This window comes from Alexandromys fortis, unplaced genomic scaffold (assembly GCF_014885135.2).
Source record: "Alexandromys fortis isolate MF-2015 unplaced genomic scaffold, M_Fortis_MF-2015_v1.1 scaffold_29, whole genome shotgun sequence".
NCBI lineage: Eukaryota > Metazoa > Chordata > Mammalia > Rodentia > Cricetidae > Alexandromys > Alexandromys fortis.
The window spans coordinates 9,075,483-9,095,510 of record NW_026067891.1 but is presented as its reverse complement, the minus strand read 5'-3'; the positions used below and the strand labels follow the sequence as shown (position 1 = coordinate 9,095,510).

Sequence of the window (20,028 nt, the reverse complement as noted above, 5' to 3'; positions counted from 1 at the left end):
CCTGGGTAGGGACAATATCTGAGTCATCTGCTTCCCAGTAAGATCCTGGCACACAGTAGGTGTTGATAAATGTTTTCTGAACAAAATGGAGTTGGGACCAATGCCCAAAAGGCAGATTCTCTCATTTTCATTGTTTAAAAATATCGTGGCTTTCCTTTTACGCATTATGCATTGCACAAATTAATTTATCCAGAACTGTTTCCCCATCCACAGCTTCCAAAGGCTTTAGCCCACATTGCAACAACAGATCTGTTCTGGGGGCCCGACTAGCATCTATTTCCCATGCGAATTCCCACCATCACTTGTGAGTAGGCCCAAGGAAAGGGGCTGAGAGAAAGCATGGCAGACGCTGCTTCCCTTGGCAAGATCAGGTTATTTTCTAGGAACACCTGAATTAGTTAGATTCCATGTGCTGGGATGAACATAAGGAAATCAGTTTAAGGAAGGCCAGGTATATTCTTGCTCCCGGTGGCGGGTACAGTCCACCCTGGTGGAGAAGTCAGTGGCTGGAGGTGGTGTGTGGTCACATTTCATCCGGAGTCAGGAAGCAGAAGAAGAGAAAACTTTCTGTATTTGATTAAGTGCCGGAACCCAGCTAAGGCAGTGGTGTCACGTACTTTTAACCTGGATCTTCTCACCGCAGTTAATCTAATCAAGACATTTTTTTCCTGGAATGTCCAAAGGCTAGCCCAATCTAGACATGATCTTATAGGTGTGCCCCAAGGCTTGTCTCCTCGGAGACAAGCAGTAGTCAACCTGTGGGATGTGACCCCTTTGGGGGATTGCATATCAGATATCCTGCATATCAGATATTTACATTATGATTCACAACAGTAGCAAAATTACAGTTATGAAGTAGCAACGAAATAATTTTATGGTTGGGGTCTCCACATGAGTAACCGTATGCAGGGTCGCAGCACTGGGAAGAAGAGATCTACTGTATAGCTCCTGTCAGTGATGACTGTGATTAACTGTCACAGCACCTCCTTTGATCGTCTCAAATCTCAAAGCTTCTTTATGCCTGCAGAAAATGGCAGGAGAAGCACTGACTTTTAGTTAACAGTGCAATTGTGCCGTCAGACCCCACCGAAGGACAGTCGTGAGTGCCATGGTCTTGATGATGATGTCACTAAGCCTCAGTTTCTCCAACTGTAAAGACCCCATCAAAGGACAGTCATGAGTGCTGTGGCCTTGATGATGTCACCAAGCCTTGGTTTCTCCTGCTATAAAGAGAGCTAAGCCCCATGTACATCTAAGGCCCACTCTAAAGATGGAACAAGAAAGCTCTCCATTAACTCAGCTTAGGAAAGGTCTCATGCCCGAGAGCCATGTCTTCTAGAGAGCATAGGCAGACTCTCTGGCCAGCTGATGGTCCGTGAAACCATTCCCCAGACCACATGAGATCGTGGTGCCATTTCTTAGATTTCAGGAGGAATTAGTAGTTGCTATTTCTACCATGCCCCATTGCCATTGCTGCTTCTCTCTAAAGTATGTCTCACCTTCCAGTTAGACCACCCCTAAAGGACGGTGAAATATGGCATCTCTTACATAAAGTCCTCCATTGACCTCTCGATGTGCTAATGATAGAAGATGCCCCAATATGACCAACAGAGTCCTGTGTGTTTCCTACCTGCCTACAGATAAGTGCTGCAGAACCCCATTTCCTCCTCCTCAGCCTATCATACTGGAGTCCTTTCATTTGAACTAGGCCATTGTCCTTTCTGCCTTGATTCGATGATGATACTGACAGGCAGTTCTCCAACAAGCAGAACCAGTAAATCCCTGGCTAGCCACACTGCCAAGTTTCCTAGTGGACAAAATCGCCAAGTCATACCAAGCTCTGTTAGGAAGATGTTCACCGGAGATAATTGCAGGTTAGTAGAAGCAGCATCTAGCTCACTGTGAAACATTGGCCCTGCTTCCACTCTTCCTTCTACCTAGAATATTGTGTTCTTCCTTCTTTTCCTAGTTAATAGTTGCTTATTCTGATTTTAGACACCTCTTCGAGGAAGTTTGCAGATGGCCCACCCTGATTTACCAACTCCCTTGTTACCTGTTTACATACGAACTTCCACTTTTATTTTAAGTAGTTTTCTGGAACTCGATGATGTGAATCATATAATTTATGAAGAGGACAGTATATGCGTGCAGCATTCACCCCTGCTCCGTCATGGCCTCTGTGCTGTCTAAACAAAAGGAATCAAACAATGGCCGTCTATGAATGATGCACGTCTGCCTTGATTCAGACGCTATTCCTGACATTAGGAATAACAAAACGATGCATGAGGTGCAGTGGTGACCTCAAGGACCTTGTAACTCTTGTACTTTTACAGCGAGAAACAATGTTGTGTGACTGTAAAACTCTTGAGTGTGTATTTAGTAGATTGATCTGTGTTTGACATCTAAGAGGAGTACAATAACTATTTTTGGATGTCAAGCAAAAAGATATGTTTTCTTGGCATGTACAGTGTAAAAAAAGAGAACCAGCCGTGGTCCTGAGATGGTATCTGGAAAATGTTCAGAGAGAACAATGATTTGATAGAATCTCCAGCACAGGCAATTACGAAGGCTTCAGAATTGCCTTCCAGCATGAGCAGGCTCCCTTCTCTCTCTCGCCTCCTTCCTGAGTCCATCTAGCCCAGTTCATTTTACAGCTATGCTGAGTATCAGCAGTCGTCTGTTACTGAGCAGCAGCATACAGTGAGATGTCTGGGAACTTGGCAGGCCAGCATCCCCACCGTGAAGAAAAATGATGTGGGCCAATTGCTCACATCTGTGGAAAGCTAAGCGGCTGTGAAGGCAGACTCCAGTCTCCCAGCTACAGAAAGACCTGCAAGTCCGGCAACCCTAAGCTGGCCCCAAGAAATGATGGGAAATTCAATTTCAAAAGGGCTGTTTGCAAAGTAATCCAATACATACAGTGTGTGCATTATTATTGTATTATATTGAGTAATATCACATTTAAGGAGATTTCATAGCATCATAGCCTTACACAAGGGAATATAAAAGCAGTTCATAAAGAGAGGAGTACAATTTCCCTTCAGTGTTCGTTGTGCTCCCATTATCCTCTGAATAATAATCAGAGGTCCACTTAGTCTGACTTGGAAAGGAACAGATCTGTAATTACCTCAAGTCTACAATGTCCTTCCAAGGGCTCAGCCCCAATATCGGGACAATGAATCCACAGAGATCCCGCAGCTATCGACACTGAGGTTGAAGGAGGAACACAATAGCAATTCCAACACACCCCCTCCTCTCCCATTGCAGTGAGTGTCCAGAGTGGACATACACTAGGAAGATGGGTCAGATGAAACGGCTCCCAGTGATTTCTTTCTACCGCAGCTAGCACCAAGAAAAGGAGTCATTTGATCCCCCTTGATCCTGCCACCAACTTCACTTCTATCTTTGCTGAAACTCCCGAGGGAAATCGAAAAGTAATAGGCTGAAGATCTGCTGAGAGAAATAGAAGACACTTTAAGGCCTTGTTCCCAAATGACTTTCCATGGCTCTGCCCACATCTTGTGAGATTCCTCCTGGGAACAAATACCTATCTATGGAATACCACTCTGGAGTTACGTCGACATGCATGCTTCTCTAGAGAAGGGGCTTCAGCTACCCATTTTACCAAAATATTGCTTCTATTTTCTGTACCTTTGTTTGTTAAGGTTGCCATGGCGTTTTAGAAAAAGTGATGTCAGGCTAGGAGTGCACACCCTCAATCCCAGCACTCAGGAGAGAGAGGCAGGTATGATGTGGGATGTCATTCTGCATATGTGTTGTTTTTATTGAATAATTAATAAAGCTGTTTTGGTTAACGGCTTAGCAGAGTAAAGCCAAGTGGTAATATTAACAGAGATATTAGGCAGAGTCAAGGAGATGCCATATAGCTGCTGAAGAAGATAGACGCTGAGCCGGAACCTTACCTGGTAAGCCATAGCCTCATGAAAATACACAGAATAGAAACAGGTTAATTTAAGATGTAAGAGTTAGTTAATAAGAAGTCTGAGTTAACAGGCCAAGCAGTGATTTTAATTAATACACTTTCTCTGTGATTATTTAGGTCTGGGTAGCCAGGAAACGAACAAGCACTCTCCTTTTACACGGGTAGATCTCTGCGAGTTCAGAGTCAGCCTGGTCTACACTGGGAAACACTGTCAAAAAATAATTTAAAAAGAATGATAACTTCACCATCATTCAGAATGGGAGTCGGCAGGGGAGCCTGAGATCCATATCACTCATCTCCCAGTGAAGAGATTTAGGGAAGTTTGAGGAAGCTCTTTGACTCTCTTCCCTTAGGTATAAAAGTGAGGCTAAAACTGCTCACAATAGGTCTAGAATTAGTGGAATTGAATCACACACACATTGCATACTATCCATGTCTGACACTTATTAAAAACTGATCATGATGGTGATGGCTGTTATCCCAGCATAAGATAGCTAAGACCGGACAGACATGAGATCTAGGCCAGCCTAGTCTACACATTAAGGCACTGTCTCCAAAACTAATGATAACAACAATAACCATTTCAATACTTATGCTGTGACTACACCTGCCTGGTTTAAAATCTGCATTACTAGTGGCAAAGATTTCTAGATCAAAGAAGGAAAGTCAGGTCATTATCTCTCTGTGTGTCTCTATCTTTATATATTTTTTATATTTATCTGCCTAAATAACTATATACAGACTATACAGATGGTACAGCTGTGTGTGTAAGTTGATGGGTGAGTGAGTGGGTGGAATTGGAATGTATTATTAAAAAACATAACCCAGCAAATCCACAGATGTAGATCAGATATTGACAAATGCCTATGAGGACCAGTTCTTGCCACTACCACACACATCTGGGACATACAACCCCAATCTCAGGACTATATATATGTTGTTAGATCTTTTTCATCTTTTAATCAGAACCAACTCAGCCTATAAAAGCTCTCATTTTAAAATATAACCAACATATTTCATTCATGAATCCAATAAAACATGCCTGAGGTCTGAAGAAAGCCAGCCAACTAACAGTACATAAACATTTGCCAAGACCAGGGATTGGCAACTTTTCCCTTTGCAGGTTAGACAGAGAGTGCTCTTCCTCTGCGGGTCACACTTCACTGTCCCCCTCACTCAGCTCTGAGACTGTGATGCAAAAGTGGCCAACGGCAACCCATGAGCCAATTGCTACAGTGTGTGCCAATAAAACTTTATCTTCGGAGACATGTGGCAGCCTAGAGTTATATCGGCAGCCATTGTTAGCCAACTCCTGGCCTAGATTCTTAGTGCCAAGACTAAAAGCTCGGAGAGGTCTTGAGATAAGGGAGCAAAGGATGAGTCGATGGTGAGCTTGGGTCCTACTGATAGTTGTACCCAGCAGGGAGGAAATCTGTGACTGTTTGCTTCAGATTGAACATTCTTTCTGGGAGGGAAGGGGTGAGTCCATGAGCACATCAAGCTTACAAGACTCCCAAAGGCTCTTCCCCAAAGCTACACAAGCAGTGAACAGTTGCCTAGGGAGAGAAGACTCTATGGTGGAACTGCCTACTGTCTGAGCAGGGGAGTCCAGGAATGCAACCTTCTCATTGAACACTATTATGGGTGGCATTTACCTTCACCTGTCATTTTCCTGTGTATTCGGGGTGAATAGAAATAGTCTCCATGGGAAAACACAAGCGCAAGAGCCTTAAGTTCCAGCAAATGCTGCCAAATTCCCTTCCTCAGCTTCCATCAGGCCCCTCTAGTCTCTTCCATTAAGAGCTTAATCATGCTACCTACTTGGACCTTCAATAACTTTATCTGTGTTTTATGAGAATCTTCCTGGGTTTAATTATCCCTTCAAACAGAAAAAAGTCCTTAAATCCAAATGCCATGCCCTCGTTCCTCCCTGCCTTTAAACTTCTATCTCCCAGAGGTGAGGTGGTTGTGAGGTATTCTCACATGCACGCCCAGTTTTCTGCTCTTACTTTTCTTATGTTACCCCTGTATCAGTGCCTCTGAGACAGTGCCTGGAAGCCTAGGCAATTTCTCTAATAATTGTTGGCCTTACTCATCCTAATTACAAGCCAATTAGAGAGAGGAAAATGGGACCAAGTCCATCTCCTGTCATTAGCCTAGCACTGCCACCATGGCTTTCCTTAGTTCAAAACAAAAGGTAGCTAATTTCTCTCCCTACACAGGGCCAGAGAACAATCTATTCAAATTACAGGGATACAATGTGACTCAAAGACGCAGAAGTCAAATACAATTTAGGTTATAATCAGTGATTTTATTGTAAAAAAAAATCTCTGGGAAATCTAAGTCTTTCTATTTGTTTTGTCACGTGTTTTCTCTCTGGGACCAGTGGACACCACAGGGAGAGGGAGGGCTAGTGTTGGGGAAATGAAGACAGAAAGACAGAGACAGAGAATGCATGCCCACATGCATGCTCTTGGACATGCACACTGAAGTTACTCAGAGTTAAAGCCGATGTTGCAGAGACAAAGGTTGTTAAGATATCTGTCTACAGTGATGTTATGCTTAAACTAGAAAGCAATTAATGTTGATAGGTGATTTCCAGTTTGTTCTGAAATCTACCAGGGCTGAGTCTGCATTTACTTAACACTCAGATCTCAGTTTCCCTACCTGCAGTTTTAGCGTCCTTATACTAATCCCTTGTTGGATTGTTTGAATTAAATAGCTCATGGAAGACTTGAGTGAAGAGGGAGGAAGAGAGGCGTCTCTGATTGCCAATCAAATCTAGCTCTGCTTTTCTCCACTTTGCTACACTGAGCATCCACTTCTCTGTGCTCTGGGTTCCTCGCCTAGGTAAAGAAGGGTGAACTACGGCTACTCTGGATTTTTTAGGGATTCAAGCAGATGATGCATATACACATTGAAGCTTTGCTACCTTTGCCTTTAGCCTGGATGCACTAAGTGCTGGTTTTCCCTCTCCTTTATTGCCAATAGTGACAGTTGCTTCATCTTGTTTCCTTCTTTTCAGTCCAAGGAATTTTTATTTATTTTTCTCCATCTCAAGATGGACATTTATATTTTTCTTTTAAAAGACCAAAACTATTAACTTTTTTAAATTTTAATTTTATAATGTGCAATGTCACAACTCTTTCTTTGGGAAAATACCCTTTTTACCCTTGAAACATGACTTCCTTACTTGACCCTACAAATTCCACTGGTCCTGGTGACCTGGTTTGTCTGAGATGCACAGTTGGAAAACCTAGATTTCTTTTTTCTTTTAAAACAAACTTGAACTTGGCCATGTAGCTTTCTTCTCAAGGGCAGTGAAACTGCATTAAAGCCAGATCCTCAAGGATGGAACATTCTGTTCCTGATGTCAGAAGGATAGTTCATTCCCTAGCTGGGAATAACATTCTTTTTAGAGCTCAGAAGACAGAGGTTCTATGAGGATTTGGGACATCCAATATTCCCTGTCCAACTGTCTTGTGAGGTCTCTTTTCTCTCCGTGATGGGTAGAGTTAAGTGCTGTGTCCCTACAGGTCTTTTGTAATGACAGACATATCTTTACATGAAAGGTTACCGTTTGAAAATTTAGTTGTTACCAGACACCATATGCCTCATAGTCACAACAGTCAAAAGCTAGACCTCTATTAGAGTGTCGTGATGCTGAAATGTCAAGAAGGTCAAAGCTACATAGCTAAGGACCAAAACGCCACGTTATGAAGAAAGGGGGAAAGAAATATATTGTATAACTACTGTTAGAAGGGCACCATTGGGTTTTGTCCATGTCAGTGTACTAGGTCACCTCAGTACATGCATCCTCAATCTACTGTGGAATCCAGGAAACAGAATGTAAAGGGAAGGATGGAAAGAGCCAAGAAGACTGTACAGAGATAGGTATGGTACAGGAACAGCATTTTTTTAGGCTATTTCCCTTCTGGTATCTGCAGTGGTATTTGCTCTGTGATTCAGGCAGATAAATTTTTCTCTCTGGATATAACAGGTAGTTCAGATAGCTACTTAAGTAAGGTTCTGCCATCCCACAAGGTTTTACAGTCAGGTTAAAATACCCAAGTGCCCTATTTAGAAACTTGAATTTTTTTTTCTCTCTTTAAAGGTTAAAGTTCCTCATTTCAGGGCTTTTGTTAAAATATAGTACTATCTGATTAAATTAGAGGTCAAAGATCATTATCAACCAATGTAAAGCAGGTAACAAAACTTTATAAAACAAAGAATACACAGAGAAACCAAATTACTGCTTACTTTTAAGAATAACTCAAAAGATAAAGTACCAGGTTGTTGTAATAGGAGCGGCAGGGCTGCATCCCCAACACCCCGGCCGCTTGGCTAGCTTATACCCGAAATAACAACACACAAACTATATTCATTTAAGAACTGCTTGGCCCATGAACTCTAACCCTTACAGGCTAATTCTCGCACCTGGACTAGCCCATTTCTAACGATGTGTGTAAGCACCCCAAGGTGCGCTTACCAGGAAGAGTCTAGCCTCCGTCCATCCTGGTTGTCTCTGCTCTAGAGAGCAGAGCTGTTGGGTCTCTCCGGGAGCAGAGCAGAGTCTGACTTCACTTCCTCTTCCGCCCAGAATTCTATTCTGTTTACTCCTCCCACCAATGCTTTAACCTATGAGGCCAAGCAGTGTGTTTATTACTTAACCAATGAAATCAACAGATTGATATATGACACTCCCACATCACCAGGTCAACAATGCAAAATGCCGGCAAACTTTCCAAAATGAATGCCAATACAAACTGGAGTCTCCAATCTGAATGGCAGTGGCTGATCAATCACAGGCCCTATCAAAGGTTAACAATGTATCATGCCTACTAGTTGACAATTTTGGTATCATTGGGAAAGTAATAAGGTACAATATTTGTTGCAAATTAGTCTCCATCATAAAATAGTCTCTTCCACTGATGTATATTACATGCCTAGGCCCGAAAGCATCTGAGTTTCTACTACAGCTTAAGTGATTATTTTAAAGTCTGCACAGTGAGAAAAATCAGGTGAGCTCCGTGGTCCCACCCGGGTCTAGCAAGACATAAATCTGCATAAACTATCCCTGTGCCTCTGTCCCCAGAGAACAGTCAGCTTTTTTCTATTCATTTTTATATTAAAAAATACATTTTATAGAAGCTCTCTATGAACCTAAAGAATCTATAACCATAAATTAAGGACATGAACTGATGGTTGGCTAATCATTCCAAGTAGGACCTGAAAAATAAAAGGATGTCTACTTTTTGCTTTTCTCAAAAGCAAACAAGAGCAACATCACTGTTCATTGTGCCTATGGACTTGGTAACAGCATGTATGACTTTCAGGCATTTGAATCAGTACTTGATACATAGGCAGCCTACTTCATGTTCTCATTATCTAATCACTGCTACAATGTCTTCAAATTCCACTATGTTCAAAAACTCTCAAAGATTAACCTCTATATCAGAGACAGACCCTAAGAGGTAAACTGAATAGAAATAAGCATAAGCATGAAAAAGCACAGAGCATCAAATACAAAGATGGATGGAGTTTCTCCTGGGTACCACTCTTGTAATGGGAACATGAACACAGGCCCCTATGGAAACATAAGCACAGGCCCCTGCTGAAACACTAAGAATGTGCCAGAGCTTCACTAATTTAATAAAACAAACTGTTCTTGATATTACGAGTAGAATATCAGGCATCCATTTTTTTTTTTAAATAAGTCTTCCGTCACCCAATTCTTTGTCTAATCGCAGGTCAAGAAACACTTTGTATCAATCTATTGTACTCAGACACAGTATTTGAAATATATTTATCTATGAATTATTAAGTAACAAAGTAAGTTTTAAATCAATTTGGAAATGCAAGATTCACTTTAGCTTAACAGAAAGCACTTTTTAGAACTCCTATGGTGTGTTTATCTTCCTGGCATATAAATCTCCATCCGACTCTACCTCCTCAGCCAAACTTGAACTCCGCATTTCAGGGGCCTTCAGCTTATCATCCTCTTACTTTAGTCTCGTGAGTCATGGGGTCACCAGCCTATGGTAAAAGTTCAGACTCTTGAGAAAAAAACATCTTCAGTATGAATAACTCCAAGTCAAGGGTAACCCTGACACAGGGTTTATCGTTGTGCCAAGCTCTTCACTGATACCTCAGAAACTGAAATTATTTATGTGTCCTATGTGAAGAAGAAAGAAAAGGCCTCAGAGGCTAGATGACATGCTTCTGGGTCAGAAATAAAATGACAACTATAGGCCCTTTCCTTTCTCTAACTTTCAGTGTATGACTGTGTACACAAGGAACTGGGTAATTGTGGGTGAACATGTACCACCACACATGTGTAGAAGGTCTTTGCCATCTTCTTTGCTTCAGACTGGTCTCTTTTGGCTTATTCTCTACTGGCTGTAAGGCTGCTGGCTGGTTCATGAGTTCTGGGGATTCTCTTGCCTTACTGTCTCCCCCTATCTTGCTGAGAGAACACTGGTATATGTAAATATATGCTACCTCTCCCCCATTTTCTATGTGCTCTGGGATTTGAAATTCAGGTCCTCATGTTTACCAGGCAAGGTCTCTAGCCACTGAACCAACCCTGAGAACTGAAGCTTCTTTACCTAGATTCTATGATGGTCACACACAACCGTATTATCTGGACTATTTTTCCTCTCTCTCTCTCTCTCTCTCTCTCTCTCTCTCTCTCTCTCTCTCTCACACACACACACACACACACACACACACACACACACACACACACNTCTCTCTCTCTCTCTCTCTCTCTCTCTCTCTCTCTCTCTCTCTCTCTCACACACACACACACACACACACACACACACACACACACACACACAGTCCTTTACTCTCAGAGCAGAGCTACTTCGCTCCTCTCAGACATCTTATGTTGAGCTCCATGAAGCTTGCTGGCTCCTAAACATTAAGTACTCATTAACCAAATGAGACGTTTGAATGGTAAAAAGGTCTTGTATCTTGCTCCCACTCAGTGTAGACTGTAATTTATTCTGAAAGTCATGGGCATGCACCCTGATGCCTTCACAGGATGCCCAGGCTCATGAGGAAACAAGAGGCAATACCTGTAGCCTTAGAAAAGTGGATCTGATGTTGACAAGACAGCTCAGTTACACTGTCATCAAAGAAGACAATTTTGAAGCCACCAAAACATGTATTGGAGTTTGCTTAAGGTACAGGTCTCAGGCAAGAGTGCATTCTAAGACTGCAATCTCAGATCTGCTGGGGCCATCCCTGGGGGGATGTGAGCAATTCTCACACAAAGGATTCCTGTCTGTAACTGTCATCTATTCAGTAGAGTGCATCAAACAAGTCCCAGCATGTCTGGAGAAATCCCTGAAACCTCCAGTCTACACCACTCTGGTCTTGTATTTGGCATGCCTAGGACTGAGCAACTGCTCCTCGTTGTTAGCAACAAGGACCATGTGCAAGGTACTTGCCTTGGATTCTGCACCTTTATTGTGGGATGGTAGCATCTCATCCAGTTTGGGTGGGCAAGAAAAAAATGACTTGAGGTTGTTCAAAAACACTGCAATGAACACACCATGATGCTGAACAAAAAGGACTATTTCCGAGGCTCGAAGTCTCTGCTGCCCAAATTGATGTATCTATCCTATTTTTAGAAATGCTATTTCTCAATGGTTTTGCCAAACTTCCAGTGTAATTCATGAGACTGAAATCTCCTCCAAAGGACAAGACCGTGGTGTTCTGTAAGTCATCAACTGATGGTCTGTAGAGGGAAAGGAGAGAAGGACCATGTGGAAAGGAGGCAGTGGGAACCACAGGAATGGAAAGGTTCGTGCAGCAGCTGGTTCGAGGCCCAGTGACTGGGGAACTCGGGGTCAGATATCAGCAAACCTAGAGACCAAGATTTTGGCTGATGTGCCATCAGAAATTAGAGTGCAAGAATAATAATGGTACTAGACTTGGGGACAATTCTCTGTTGTCCTAGCCTCAAGCACTATACTGTTAAAGGAACAGATTGGGAGTGGACAGAGAGCTATAATTTGACATCAGAAGACCTGGGTATGGAATTTCACCATGTTATTTCTCAACTCTTGACATCATTGCCTGCTATGCCCCTTTACCTCTCTAATGCAAAATGAGGGGTTGCTCGTACCGCAGAAGAGATCCAAATCAAGTTTGATGGTGCATACCTGCAAGCTTGATACTTGGGAAGCTGAGAACTTTGAGGCTAATCTGGTCTACACAGTGAGTTCAAAGATAGCATAATCTTTATAGTAAGGTACAATTTCTAGCAAAACAAAATAAAATCTCTAAAACAGAAGTTTGTGGGAAAAACAAAATGGTCTAAGTACCAAAAGAATGCCTGAGAGCCTTACAGTCTGTGAGTCTATATAGCCCTCAAAAGATGTGTGCGTACCCTAGTTTCACTTCTCTACAACCCCAAGTCTTAAGGTACCTTTTTTTTCTTTCTAAAAGGGAGGGATGGCCACAGCCAAAACCACACAATCGAGAGTTGGCTACTACACTGTGACGAGAAAGCAACTTCTTCAGGTTCAAATTAATAAGTGATTTCTGCTAGTGAAATGATCAATGTGTAGATTTTAAACCCATGTACTCTTCAAAGATGTACTGAGATAATAAGAAGTAGATCGTGACATTAATACTTCACTCTTCCCTGTAGCTTGATTGAGAAAGACGACAAGACCAGACCAATCAAAGAAATCGTCTACATCTCCCCCACGGGGATACCTTTGTCTGCAAGAACTTGCACAGAGGTAAAAATAATTTCAAAGCACGGTACAGACCTTCTTAATCCAGGGGTGCTGAAGTGGATGCTCGAATGTTTTGAGAATTTGAGCTGGTGAATGGTTAGTGGATATACAGATTAGATTTGTAACAGACCACGGGGATAGAGTTACAGATAAGAGCAAGAAAGGCTGGGATGAGGGCTTGGGTTTGCTTCTGCATAAAACATATCTGGAAGGGAAACCAAATTTTGGTTGCACCTGTATCTGGCAGCAGTTCCTACAAACTAGGGGTGTGAATCTGAAAGACTTAGCTTTTTCTGTGCATCTTAAAATAATGGACTGTATCTATAGTTGTGTGTTGTGTGTGGGGGTGTGCACACAAGCACGTCTATTTAAGCATTTGTAAAGACCAGAGGTTGACATCAAGTGTCCGCCTCACTACTTCCTACATTACTTGCTGAGACAGGGATGCTCGCTGAGTCTGGAATTCTGGGCTAGGTAGACTGACAGGTCAGGGAATCTCTAGGATGCTCTGCCCCTCCCTTCCCCCAGTACCACCCCTGACTTTGACAAGGATACAGGGATCTGAACTAAGGTTCTTATATTCTCAAAGTAAGTGCTTTGCCCACTTAGTCATCTTTCCAGCCCAGGATGATTTGATTCTTAACAATAGTTTTAAATTATAATTTAAAGTTAATATACAAGGTAACGGGTTTTGCAGTGGCATTTTCAAATGTGTGTGTCATTATGCTTTGTTCTAATACGTCCCCCTCTCCATCACTGCCCTCCTCCATTTCTCCTGCCCTGCCTCTTGCTGGATTCCCTCCTTCCTTCAAATATCTCCAGCTTTCTGCTTGTATGTCAAATGCATTCCATGAGGTTCTCCCTTAAGATTTTCCTTCCTCATTTTATGAACACACAAATATACATCATATACTTATCCTCAATTTCAAGTCTAGGTGCCAAACTTGAGACAAAAAAAATTGTCTTTCTGAGTTTGGCTTATTGTGCTTAACTGTGATTTCTAATTCCATCTATTTTTTTGAGAAGGAGGAGGAAACCCTCCCTCACTGTTGCTAGGACTCCAGTCTTGTGTAGCCTCTACGGAAATCAGTGTGATGTTTTCTCAAAGCAACTAAAGCTAGAACCACACCACTCTTGAGCATACATCTAAAGGGCTCTGTCACCGCACTGCAGAGGCACGCAAACTTCCGTGTCTGCTGCTCTCTCAGTCACAAAGGCCAGCAAGTAGAACCAGCTTAGAGGAATGGAAAAGAAAATGTGGTACACATACAGGTTGGGAATTTTCTTCAGCAGAAAGAAAAAATACAATCAATGTTTGACTCTTTAAGCTTAAATTTTAATTGTGAAAAAATAAGATATTTGTTAAGCAGGATTTCATTTTTGTTTATATATGTCATTCCCAGATCTAGACTCATTGCATAAAAGGTCAGGAGTAAGGCCTCATCACCTCATCTCTCCTCTGCCTGATAGTATTAACAGGATCTGGGGACACCGCCACCACTGCCACTAGAAACCAGAGCCTTCTTAGGTGGTTCCTCTCCCTGTCAGCAGTGCAGGCTGGAGACTCAGTTCAGGGACCCGTGTTCTTTATCCCCTCAGAGTTCAGAGGGAGGGAGAAAGTGTACGAGACTTAGGCAGACTGCAGAACACGTGTTAAAAATAGAAGTCAAGCTGCCATTGGAGACACGCGGAGAATTCTCCACTCACAAGTCTCTAATTATAATATGTCAAGAGTAAAATACCTCATGAGGAACAGTATCCGGGAAGAACACCGCAAAGGCTCTGTCAGCACAGTGAGCTGGGATATGTTTGGAACTGTACACAAAATAGAAACTCAGCAGAAAACATCCTGCAGGGAGTTGTCTCAGGCCCTGGGGCTGGCTTTTCTGCCCATGCCTTACTTAGGTCTACTTGGGAGCTCAGGGTTGCACGCCGCCTCCCTTTCGAGATCCTGCAATTTGTGTGAAGTCATGTGCATATATTAGATGTTCTTGGAGGCCACCATATGGATGGGTGTTTTCTTTTACCCTGAACCATTCGGTTTCTCCAAGAAAGCATGGCCTCCACAATGTCCTTAAAATGCCATAGATAGATATGCCAAAGGATGGTTATTCCAGGAGTAACACTCTCCTATGAGGAAGAGCCTAGCTGTTCTCCCAGCATTAACCTTTTCTCCCCCCCCCCCGCCCCGTGGTTCATGCTAAGCACATGCTATAGAACTGGGCTATAGGCTCTGCTCAAAAGTAACTTCTTGCTAATATAAGACTGTATGTATCAGTGAGAGAACCATTTTTTGACCCACTTTGAAGTCTAGTTCCTTCCATACAAAATATAGAACTTGAGAGAAAGAGAAAACAACTCCATCAAGATGTTGGGAGATGGAGATGATTTGAAAGTAAACTTGTTTCAGACAAGTTCAGATTAGAAAAAAAATGGTTCAGAAGGAGATATGAAGGTAGAGAGAAGGATTGGAAGGCAAGAGCATGCGTGCTCTGCTCTCAGCCTGCATGTACAATGGTCAGGTGTGACCACAGTGTGCCTCCAAGACAGGGGCAGTGCAGCTGGCCCTTGGTGGCCTGCCAACCTAGCTGAGGAGGCAGTGAGCTCCAGGTCCAGAGACTGACTCTGTCTCAAGAGACTAGGGTGGACAGCGATAGAGGAATTCAAGTCCTCCTGTGCCCTCCGCAAGGGCATATACCCAGACACATCAAGTATCTTCCTTTTTGGCCAAAGAGAGGAGCAAATCCGCATATGATTGTCTGCAGCAGAAAGGACGGTGTCTTTCTTCAATCACCCCCTCTCCCATAGTGAGTATCAATTACATGTGATCAGAGAAGACAAAGCAATGACCAGCCCCACCCCATAAGTATGTTCTCTAAACTCGGGAATTCCCTGACTTCAAATATTCTAAGAATTTTCAGCAGTATATTCCTGGCACATTTGCCCAAATTCAGAACCACATCCCCCTTTCCAAATACCACCATTTTGTTAGAGTGGAAAATGAAGGTCATACAGATTAAGAAAATGGAGGTCTTAAGAAAGTGCCTGCCTCAGTTTCTGCTTTGGACCAAGGCCTCTAGCACAGCTATTCTTCCTACTCTTCTGTGTGGAAATTGGTACGCTCACTTGTGTTCACATTCATTTCCTTTTCTGTGAGCTTACATGGAGAGCAACCCACATGTCTGTGCATAAGTCAATGAAGAATCAAGCTGAGGGATGTCCATGCAATGAAGCGGTATTCAGCAATACAAAGAAGTGAGCTACTTATACAACCATCTTCGTGGAAAAAGTGAAAGACAGTGTGACGAGCAGCATAAAACCTGAGTAGCCAATGTTGACTACACTGATATGCGCACTGAAAGCCAGGTATGTAGAAGGAGGAGGAGGCCAGTTAGATGCATAGGGATGAGGCCAAGAATGAAAACATGAGGGTAACAAAGGTGTAGGAAAAATTACAGGTGATTATATTTTCATCACTTTTAATATTGGTTAAAGTTCTATGCATGTGTTCATTGGTACAGATGAATCAAGCGTGCACTTTCCAGATGTGTACACTGTATGTACATTATGCATTTAAAAAGTCGCAAAAGCATTAGTTTCCTCTTTCCTGTTATGCCCGCTCTCTAATGTGAATACAGCCTCATTTCTTTCCTTTCTCTTTCAAGCATGCGGTTGCCCCTCCCCCATGTACCTTTTCTTTGTCTATGGTCTTGTCTTCTGTGTCCCTTAGAGATATCTTTCCCTGTCTTAAATTAGTGAACTCAAATCAGCCAGCCTATGGACTCTTTGTATATTTTTTCCTCTGGTGCTATCTGCCTTCTTTTCTCATTGTCCCCATTGCTTAGGATGTGCGAAGCCCCCTCCCTGGTGCCTTGATTTCTGACTCCCAGTCTTTTTCACTCCTCTCTCCATTCAGTTTTGGCTCGTGGCCTTCCTGCATTACCTCTTCACCTTTTATTCTATCCTGTACTTGACCTCTGACCCTCCTACTACTGTTTCTTTCTACCACTGTACCTGCCCCCCCCCCCAAAGTCATTCTTCTAGGCCTTCACTGACGCCTGTACTGCCAAGTCAGCAATGTAGAGTTCAGGCCCTGGGTTTCCATGGTCTCTTGGTTCTCTTTATAATCTGATACCCAATTCCTGTCATTCAGTAGCTCCTCTTATTCTAACCTTCACCATCTAAGAGTTATTACTAAATATTATTATCATTATTAGTTATTATTGTCTTAATAATTATTGTCTGATTCAGAATTTTGTAAGTTCCAGAACAATATACCCAGACCCTACCTGATTGTCACAAAACTATAAACACACGACAAACAGGCATCCCCTGTTTTTCTCCTTTTGCCTGTTTTCTGTTATTTTCAGGTCCTCCACACTGTTGCAGGTGTAAATAGCTCCGCCCTCTGCATTGCTGAGGACTAGTCTATTGGACTGATGCACTACACGTTGTTTATCTGTGGGCAACTATCTGTGTTTTCCATGCTGCATCCCTAGCTACCACCTCTTGGTCAACATGACCACCTCACAACCTGGCTAAGCCAGGAAACCAATCTAACGTACACATCCCCAAGGCAGGCCAGCCAATACCAAGAGGTGATACTGAATAGGAAGAAGGACCCCGGAGGGCTTTAGCAGTTTAATGCATCACTACTCGTGTCCTTTGCACATAACAGAATACCAATGTCAATGAACCTTGGCAAGATTAAGCCCAATGAAAGAAGCCAGACACCAAAGACCTTGTATTCTAGGACTCTGACTGTGAGATAGGCCCATAAGAGGCAAATCTAAGCAGGTTAAAAAGCACATTATAGGCTGTCAGCCTACAGCTGAAGCAGGAATGGCAGAGGATGGGGGTAGACAATGGGGGATGGGTGTGGAATTTGCTGCTGAGGAGATGAAAATGTTCTAGAACCAGATGATGGGGATGTCTGCAGTCCCTGGGAATGTATAATGCCTCTGAATTTTGTATACCAGACATTAATTTTGAGTGATATGTACATTTTATAGAAACAATAAGAAGGGTGGAAACAATAGAAAGTTTCACAGAAATTGAAGATACGTTTAGTATCTTCAAAATAGAGATAGATACAGAGCCAAGCAGCAAAGTTACCCAGTGATTTCCTATACTTCACAGTTGTGTCAGGTGCCCAACACACGTGTGTGCAGCGTCAGGATTCTGGGTTTCCAGGGTCCTGAGGGTGGAAGGAAGAGGAGAGGCAGCACTGCTTCACACCTGAAGAGTGTGAAATGCGTGCTAGCCCTTGTGTGATTTCGTGTCTCTAAAGGATCTTGCAGAAGGAGTTTCCCCGACGTGGCTTACACAGGTTTATGGATCCTTAATCACTGTAGATGGTTCACAGACGAGCATCATCTAATATCAATGCAGTTATTGGAGTCCACAGTCATGCTTGATTACTACCCCACTATAGTTTCCACTAGGGTGGTGATAAAGCTGTGTCTTTTGTTTTCTGATTTGTTTGCTTAATCCTAACCCAGCAATTCTATCTTTCTGTTTATACTCTTAAGGTCCAACAGGTTTCCTGCCCAACTAATATTCTCTCACATCTATCCCTTCCTTATGCGCCAGCAACAAACTCTTACAGACTACAGCTAGACGTTATAGCTTAGTTGAAAGAGTGCGTGCCTAGCATGCACCAAGCCCGGGTTCCGTTCTTAGCACTGCAGAAACTGAACATGGTAATGCACCCCTGCAACCCCAGCACTTTAGACGTACAGAGAGAAGGATCAAAAGTTCAAGCTTATTTTCACTGCAGAGGAAGCTGTGGGTCATCCTGGATAAGTTGACATGATCCAGTGAACAAATAACATGTCACAAACTAAGGACACATCGATATAATATAGATGAGTCTCAAATGCATTCCCCCAAGAATGAATATGGCTGACCTGCAAACGGACCCACGCTTTGTTTTAAAGTCAATAACAATGTTCTAAAATCAAATTTGGGCAATGGTTACACTGCTGTGTAAATGTTTCTAAAATCGGCAAAGCATACACTTAAAATAAATAAATTTGCTATATCTAAGTTATGTGACCAAGTTGTGTTTGTTTTGCAGTGCTGGAGACTAAACCCAAGAACCTGGACATGACAAACAAGTGCTCTCTCTCTGAACTCCATCTCCAGACCCCCACATTTCCACGAAATGGTTGTAAAGTACGCATTCTACTTCGATAGCGTTCTGGAGAACGCATCACTTTAGAGACAGGAAAATAGATGCCTGTGCACAGCTACAAATAAATTCAGCAAACAGGAACACGCTCTAACGAATAGGGAAGGATATCCAGTCACTAAGAAAATCTCTGGGAAGCTGGTAGTATAAGGAAAAATTCAGAGCTGCTTTGCTTGACAACATGCCCAGCACACCGGGTACAGGGTCCGCTGGCAGCTGCAGGGCTGTGGCACGGGCTCAAGGACAACACAGTCCAGGTCCGGGATGCAGAGTCTACTTACTGTGGCGGTGCCGGAGACGGTCTGCGCGCTTGTGTCAGCGCTCTGCTCCGAGTGCGTCTGTGTAGGAGGATACAGGTTTAATGTGTGGTCGGGGACGGTGGTCTGGCCGGTGTACTCTGGCGCGGGATGGGGATGAGGGGCTGTGTATTCTGCGGGGATGCCATTCTGAGGTGGAGCGAACTGGGCTGAGGCATAAGGCTGAGCCATTGTGTCGGGGGCGGCCGCTGCTTCCTGATTACCCTGAGAGAGGGGGAAAAAGAGAGGGGGAAGAGAACACCGTTAGTACTCTGCAAAGAGAACAGTACCCCAGAGTCCAGGGACTCAAATCCTAATACACTTTCTTGGCTCCAGTAATGACCCCCGGCCCAAGAGAGACTACCCCAGCTAACTTCAGGAGCAAATGGCAGTCATCATTATTTTCGATCTACAGAGGGAAAAGATCAAGACACACAAGGATGAAGTCACTTTCCCCAATATGTCCAATCTAACTTGCTGAGGCAGTAGGATCTGCCCACCACTGGCTGAGACCATAGGAGTTGCCCACCATTGGCTGAGACCATAGGAGTTGCCCACCATTGGCAGATTCTCTTTGTTTTATTTCAGTTTTGGAAGAGGTTAACATTGTGCTATCTAAGGTGACAGTGGAGTTCCAATTTGATAGAGTGCCGAGAACAACCAAACTGCTTGAGTGTGTACTTGAGAGAAATATTTGGACTTCTTCAATTATTAGTGCTTTAGAAGGGCCCTGGTAAAGATCTTGCTGGTGTGTGTGTGTGTGTGTGAATGTGGTATTTTTGTGTGCATATCTGTGATAAAATGAAAATTTAAGTCTTAATTTAGAGATCCCCTGTGATA

General features: G+C 43.0%; 1 protein-coding gene across 3 annotated transcripts in view; it reads right to left on the bottom strand.

Moving 5' to 3' along the window:
• The window catches only part of Rbfox1 (RNA binding fox-1 homolog 1), a 378,397-nt gene that overhangs the window by 172,037 nt on the left and 186,332 nt on the right, over nt 1-20,028 (bottom strand). For all 3 annotated transcript variants that reach the window (XM_050134335.1, XM_050134319.1, XM_050134328.1), the window contains exon 2: nt 19,174-19,413. In XM_050134335.1, coding sequence (XP_049990292.1) covers nt 19,174-19,413 — 240 coding nt within the window. The remainder of the gene's footprint in view (nt 1-19,173; nt 19,414-20,028) is intronic.